The sequence below is a fragment of the Vicia villosa genome, linkage group LG2 (genome assembly GCF_029867415.1).
Source record: "Vicia villosa cultivar HV-30 ecotype Madison, WI linkage group LG2, Vvil1.0, whole genome shotgun sequence".
NCBI classification, from domain to species: domain Eukaryota; kingdom Viridiplantae; phylum Streptophyta; class Magnoliopsida; order Fabales; family Fabaceae; genus Vicia; species Vicia villosa.
The window spans coordinates 82,034,776-82,042,421 of NC_081181.1; the positions used below are offsets into that span (position 1 = coordinate 82,034,776).

The 7,646-nt window shown below is 33.8% G+C and overlaps 1 protein-coding gene across 1 annotated transcript; it reads left to right on the top strand.

Moving 5' to 3' along the window:
- The first annotated feature begins 1,142 nt into the window (after positions 1–1,142).
- On the top strand, positions 1,143–2,281 carry LOC131646350 (disease resistance protein RPV1-like). The gene is made up of 2 exons (XM_058916411.1): positions 1,143–1,651; positions 1,842–2,281. Exons 1-2 carry the CDS (start codon positions 1,143–1,145, stop codon positions 2,131–2,133), a joined length of 801 nt encoding a protein of 266 aa, XP_058772394.1. The 3' UTR covers positions 2,134–2,281.
- Positions 2,282–7,646: the final 5,365 nt, after the last annotated feature.

Below are 7,646 nucleotides of genomic sequence, written 5' to 3' on the forward strand. Positions count from 1 at the left end.
CTTTCAGAATTACTGCATTCCATTTACTTCTTGCCATTTACATTTCTGTATCTTTACTTTAATGTCATTTACTTTCGAATTACTTTCATGTCATTTATTTTCAAAGTCTTTAACGTTTCTGCATTCTAAGATTCTTTACGTTTTAACAGTCCTTTTAGTTTCATATGTTATGTTACTTATCTTTTCATTAAAATCATACTTACATATAACAAAGTGATTATCAAGATTACTTGTTCTTTAATCGAACAACGCTTATTGACGAAGACGAATCACGAATATGGTTCGAATGAGCATTGATAACAATCTTTTTGACTATGTGTCCTAGGATCAATCTAGTCGATCCTGCGAGTAACCAAATCATATTTATTATAGTTTGGAAGACTAGCGGTTGTTTACCGGAAATCACCGTAAACAGGTTGAAAGAAAAACTAAAACTTAGAAATCTATATGTTTGTAATTAAAAAATACGGAATTTTTTTAAGTGATTAGAGAATGTATGTTAAGTTTTGATATTTACATGTTAAATATTTTTAAAACATAAAAAAATGTCTAATTTGATGATTTTTTTTAATCGGATGGTTTTACAAAACCGAACCCCTCTTATAATTTGAATGATTTTTCACGAAGAATATCCATCGAAGAATTATGATTAATTTTGTTTGGTTAGCTACCATATGGTGTCTTTGGATTATGAGGAATGCCATAATCTTTAAGGGGGTGTTTTGTTTTGATGTTATTTGCTCTAATATTGTTTTTCTTTCTTGGAGATGGTTGTACGTTGGATATACTAAGTTTAGACTAAGCTATTACAAATGGTTTAAACTTCCTTTATCCGCTTCAACCACTCTTTAGGGTCTTGTTTTTTTAAGGGTTGCACCCCTAGTGCGAGTTTTATCAATCAATTACCTATTAAAAAAAAATTATTCCGGATTTGACCCACTAGCAGTTTTAAAAAGCAGATTCACCTCCGGTTCAAGGTCCAACCGGTAGAACCTTTGGGTCCGGTTTTTAAACATTGCAACAAACAACCCTTATCTTTCTTCCATCAAAGTTTACATATAGAAGCATAAACCTTCGCATAGTGCTACAAATATATAAACTAGTGGTAACATATAGTCACATAATTATCAACTATCATCAACATGGCATGGTTATATAAATATTCAGCTTCATCTTCCACATCTTCATCCAAAAATACACCTCAAGAAAATCACGAAGTGTTCATTACTTTTAAAAGTGAGGACACAGGCAAAACTTTCACAAGCCATCTTAACGGTGCTTTGAAAAGATTAAATATTAAAACTTACATAGGCAACAATCTTACAAGCGGTGATGAAATACCGACTTCTCTTGTAAAGGTCATCGAAGAAGCCAAGCTTTCCATTGTTGTTTTTTCAAAAAACTACGCGGAGTCGAAAAGGTGTTTGAAAGAACTTATGAAAATACTCGAATGTAACCAGACGAGTGGGCAAATTGTAGTGCCGGTTTTCTTTGATGTGGATGATTCTAATGTAAGGAGTCAGACTGGAAGCTATGATGAGGCTTTCGTTAAGCATGAGAAGAACTTTGAGGAGAAGAAGAAGGTGCAAGAATGGAAGAAAGGTTTGACAGAAGCTGCTAATTTTCCTGGTTGGGATTGCAATGTCAACAGGTAACATTATATCAATCAACTTGTTTCCATTTTTGTAAGAGGATTTATTTTATCATCCAAAAACGTGTAGCGGAACATCTTGTTGTCTGTTTGCCTGTTTTTTCTGTATAATCTTTGATTATATAAACAATTTTTATTGTTGAAACTTGAGATCTTTACAAGTGCTATTTTTCTAATTATTTATGTACAGAACAGAATTGGAATTAGTTGAAGAAATTGCTATGGATGTTCTAAGAAAGGTGGATGGAGTAAATGTCAGTCACCTAGATTATGAGATTAATCAGTTAGACAATCTTGCAAGGCTCCAATATCAATTCTATGAAAGTATACCTACACTTGAAAATCTGAACATGTATAATGCCACAGTTCGACGTATTACAGAGATTAAAATGGACAGAAGTGTTCGTTTACTTCGATTGACACCTGATTTGCTTTCACATTTAGAGTGCTTTTCAAACAACAATAATAGGTCTCCATTTTAAAGTGATTAATGCATTTGTTTTATGAAGATTCAATTGTTTGTTATTATATCCGGAGTTTTAATTTGATGAGATTTCTTCATAAATTGTTGTTTGTTATTATATGCGGAGTTTTAATTTGATGAGTATGTTTGATTAGATTTCTTAATAAACTGAGTAATTTATAAAATTGGAAAAATGAAGGTTAATGTTGGTGTCACTCTATATTGTTGTCATGGTGTGCATATATAAATATAAATGATTGATATCTCAATTTCTCTCTACAAAACTGAGAGACAAGAGGTACTACTCTATATAAACCATTTGCATACTATATTTTTATGTAAACCATTTGTATATTGGATTTGAATTATTTTCAGTATCAAATGATGAAATTATCCACTTTAGAGTAGTAGTGGCAAATTAGATATTATATTTCTTTAATCCTATTTATAAAGTCATGAATTTAAACTTCAAAATTAGTTAACACATTAAGAGCTTACAATGATTTGCTGGGAGTATAACCTCAAAGGAGAGACCAGCTCAAAAAACTAGTGTACTGAGTGGAGAATATCTTAAATTTACTTTCACAATAAGGGAATCTTGAGAATGCACTTTCGTTCCAAAATGTTTTCAACAATTTCTTCATATAAATCGGATATCGTCTTCACGTAATTGTAAAGATTAATTCTTCAGGCCGGAAAAGGCTTCTTCACGTAATTGTAAAAGTTAGTCCCTCGGATTGGAAAAGACTACAACTTTGACGGGTAGCCATTATCACTACTAGAAATACAAAGTTTATCTGTGGAATTTTCTGCAAAATTTTTTCTGCAGGTATACCTGCGGATTTTCCAGTGACCTAATAAAATAAAATAAATTCTCCTGCAGATCACAAATTCGAAGAAAGTTCTGTATAAATACCTGCAGATTTTTTGTGGAACAAATATTTCGAGTAAAAAACCAAACTATATTACAGAATCTGCAGGTAAATTCGCAGAAAATGTTTATGTGAATTTTGCAACGAAAATTCTATTATGAATAAAACAAACTACATTACATTATCTGCAGGTAATTCCACAGGAAACATTTCTACAGATTTTGCTGCGAATAATATTTTGTATTATATTTTAACGTGTTTTTGAATTAAAAAATAATGTAAAATATTTTTCTTTTAAAATAAAATATTAATTTTGCAAAAAGTTTAATAGATTTAAATGTTTTCTAAGAATAATAGTAATTTTTTAAAATTTAATAAAAAGTAATTTTTTAAATTTAATGTAATTCTTCAATTTGTATTTTAATAAATGGTATGAAAATTTTGATATATAAAATTTAAAAAGGTATAGAAAAATTGAAAACAAAAATGTGATAAAATTTCTATAGTAGGAATCAAAAATACTATCTATCTTTTATTGAACCAAATAATCTACCACTTTGACAATAACTTAAATTGTGATAAGTTTTATATATTTTTGTAGAACTGCTGACTGGTTAATTATGATTACTTTGAAACCCTAGTTCATCATATTCCAAATATACAAACCCTTCAAAAATGGAAAAGAAGAACACATTATACGTTCATCACCCAAAAACACCCGTAGAGAGACAAATATGAAATCCTTATTTTTAATATGCAATGAATCCAATAAGGGAGTATAATGGATATTCCATCCGATTACACAACGGAAAAGCTCCTACTTCTCAAAACAAAGAAGAGGGAGAGTATTCCATACAAAATAGTTTACTAGATTTGCCATCTTACAAAAGGAACACATCTAATTCCACGCTAGCAAAACTATCTCCGACATACAATCATCAAATCTAAAGACCACCGTATTAAAAATGATAGCATTACGCTTTAGCCAAATACACCAAATAGTTGCTAACCATATGACTGCTATGGTGATCCTCTTATCGACATTCTTCACCTTCTCAAAAGAGGGAAAAATCGATAAAATTTCCCAAAGATAAACCGTCTATGGAACCTATCCACTCGAACACCTTCCTCCAAACACTACCAACACATGAACAATCTCCCAAAATGTGTTGAAGATTTTCCTCTTTCGACAAACAAAAAACACACTTCAAATCTTTGTTTTCCGTTTAGATCCCCCGCTTGAATAATAGGTCCTTTGTCGGGATCCTATTTAAAAGAATTCTTCATCCAAAGATTTGCACTTTCGACGGAACTCTAATGCCCCAAAGAAATTTGGCATCCTTCAACACCACAGCCGAAAGGGTTAAATGTGCCTCAAAATTACAAAACATGTTGTATGCGGATTTAACCGAGAAAATGCCACCAGTTTTCATCCTCCAACCAAACGAATCTACGACATTTTCGTCCAAGCACGCCAACTGCAAATCTGCCATGAACTCCTGCCTCTCGGACTGTACAAAACTCCCACTGTCTGGACTATACAGAACTGCATTGGGGACGTTCCAACTCCAGCCTAACATTGTCAACGAACCTGCCTCTGCAACAGTGGCTTGCGTATTTAGTGCATTAGCGAAAAATGTCGGATGAGTGAGCTTCAGAATCTGGGAATTGATCCAGCAAGCATGAAAAAGACGTTGAGGATCTATGGCCGACGATCGATACAACTAATGATAGCCGCAAAATGATTTTCCTACACATAAACACATATATCATAAATAAGAATGTCTCTCCACAAAATTGAGTCCCGATTGGACAATACACTATCATAACCGATGAGAAGCTTTGTCGATGGATTCTCATACCTACTCTTCAACAAGCTAATCCAAGCTGGATTATCCTCCTTCAATATCTTCCATTTCCATTTATTCAACAACACCTTATTTAATAACTCCACATCCTTAACTCCTAGACCACCCTTTTCATGAGGTTTACAAATAATGCCCAAGAAACCAATTGAATAGTTCTTTTATCCTCACATCCGCCCCTAAGAAATCTACTTTGAATGCTACAAATTTCGATTAACACTTTGGAGGGAGCCTTAAAGAAAGATAATGTGTAAATCAGGATAGCATTTAACACCGAGTTAACCAAAACCGCTCTACCCGCTAAAGAGAGATGTCTTTCTCTCCAAACCGCCAACTTCTTCTTCAAATGGTTGATAAGACCCCTCCACACTGTGATCTTCTTAGGGCTATCACCCACTTTCACACCAAGAAACTTGAAAGGGAATTTTTCAATTTTGTACGTTGGAAAATCCAACGCCGCATTCAAAAACCAATCACTAACATTAAAACCATATATTTTAGTCTTTTGAAAATTAATAGTTAACCCCGACATCATTTCAAAATCTCTTAGAATAGCTTTTATGCACCAAACATTCTCACTACAACCATCTGCCACTAAAATAGTATCATCCGCAAATTGTAACATATTGACATCCTCCTCTTCGTTAAACTTAAACCCCCTAAAATCTCCAATTTCAACCGCCTTTCTCATAAGCCACACCAATGCTTCCGAGATCAAAACAAACAAGACAAGAGAAATCAGATCTCCTTGGTGAAACCCTCTTTCCACTTTGAAACCCTTTGTAGTGCTTCTGTTGACTAAATCATACATGTAACTAGATAAAACACTCCCTTCCATCCACCTTATCCAACTCTCACCAAAACCCATCCTATGGAGCATATACCTCAATAAATTCCAACTAAAACAATTGTAAGCTTTCTCGAAGTCCACCTTCAAAACCACACACTGCGTCTTTCTTATCTCTTACCTCTATTATTTTGTATCCACCAAGGTTCTCCACATTTTCCTTCTATCCGCCCCTCTACAAGAGGCATATATGTTCACAAAATTACAAACTCCTTCATTACAGTTGGCGTTGATACCCACAAACCCCGATTCAACGAAACTGTAGTTAACAACTTAACAACTATAGTGTTTTTCCCCCATAAAATCGCCATCCCTCCCGATGCACCAATGGAATTCTTTGAAGTCCATTCAATATCATAGCTTCCCTAAAAAGACCTTGCCAACAAATTATCAAAACTAGTTAACTTTGTTTCCTGTAAATGACTCATATCAATATTGAGGGACTTGATAAAAAAACTAATTCTCTTCCTTTTCGAAGAGAATCCACCCCCTATGATATTATATGATCATAAAATCATGGCCAAAATGAAAGGACCGCCTACTTTCCTACCGTCCCCTTCTTGTCTCTCTTCTCCATTTCCTCCAACTCTTTGATACTAGTTTCTCTATCAACTCTCCCAATGACACCCAAATTAGAAATTGAGTTCCACACCTTCTTACCCATTTCTGAATTAAGGTTTCTAACTAATCTAGCATTACATCTCATAGATTCAGAATCTGTAATAGAGATACAGTTAGAAAATGAACCATTGAATATAGAATCTCCTTCCGACAGTTGAACAATTGATGTCGCAGCGCGAGAACTAGAGCTTCTATCCTTTCTGGGAGCGATAGTAGTATAGTAAGAGGGCTTGAATATCAATTTCCCACCCAGCCCATTCTCAGTTAACGTTTTCCTTTTTTTTTTTGACAATTTCTTTATCCACCCCCCTTGGATGAGAACCCCTGCTTAAAACCACATAATACCCCTGACTTCGGAGATGCATCTCTGAAGTAATTTTTTCCCCCTATTTTTATAGAATTCGGAGATGCATTTCCAAAAACACCCATTTTTGGGTGTTTTCGGAAGTGCATCTCCGAAAACACCCATTTCCACATTTCCATTATTTCGGAGATGCATCTCTGAAATATGCTCTGAGATATTCTTTTATTCAAAAAAATGATTAATCCCATATTTTAAACTAATAGACAAAATAGAATAGAATCGACAAAATAAAACACGTAAATTAGAATAAAATAATAATATTATAAATATGAAAAATAGTTGAATGAGATCGTGCTCAGTGTCAAAATAATAATACAACCCGAATACAAAAAATTAAGTAATAAAACATAAATTCCTAACCCTAACTCCCTGGGACCTCCTCTGCCGCCTCTACGCCACCGCGTCAGTGACCATCCTCTCCACAATGGCAACTGCCTCTGGACCTCCCTGCTCAATGATACCTATGTCCAATGCATCCTGCCCAAGCATCTGTATCCGCTGGTATATCATAAGGAGATTAGTGGCATGGTCATTCTCGGCCTGCTGGTTCTCCAAATTCTTTGAAGTGAACAAGACCTAGTGTTATTAGATTTATTAGGATAGCAAGTATTTATGGTTGTATTTTGTTTTAAAGAATGTGAATGCATATAAAAAAATAGTTCTTTTGTCTCTCAACTCAACTCTGATCTGTGAAGACATTGTTAGCCATGTTCCTGTTTAAAAATATATGTTATTTTTGAGAAAAAAGCATTTGAAATGTGACAAATTCCACATAAGACCAAAAGTAAAAAATAACAGTTAAAGACCAGATGCATACCAAAAGTAAAAAAGAACAGTTAAAAACCAGATGCATATAAGGAATTCTTTGAGCAAATAAAATGAAAAGCACTTTAGCAAAGCAAATGAAAAGCATGTTTTAAGGTCCAAATATTCAGTAACAGCAGATTAGTTCAAATTTAAAAA

Excerpts from the sequence above, each read along its gene's own strand:
- LOC131646350 (XM_058916411.1), top strand. The coding sequence starts at position 1,143 with ATGGCATGGTTATATAAATATTCAGCTTCATCTTCCACATCTTCATCC. Across the intron at positions 1,652-1,841 it reads TGGGATTGCAATGTCAACAG|AACAGAATTGGAATTAGTTG; the intron begins GTAACATTATAT and ends ATTTATGTACAG.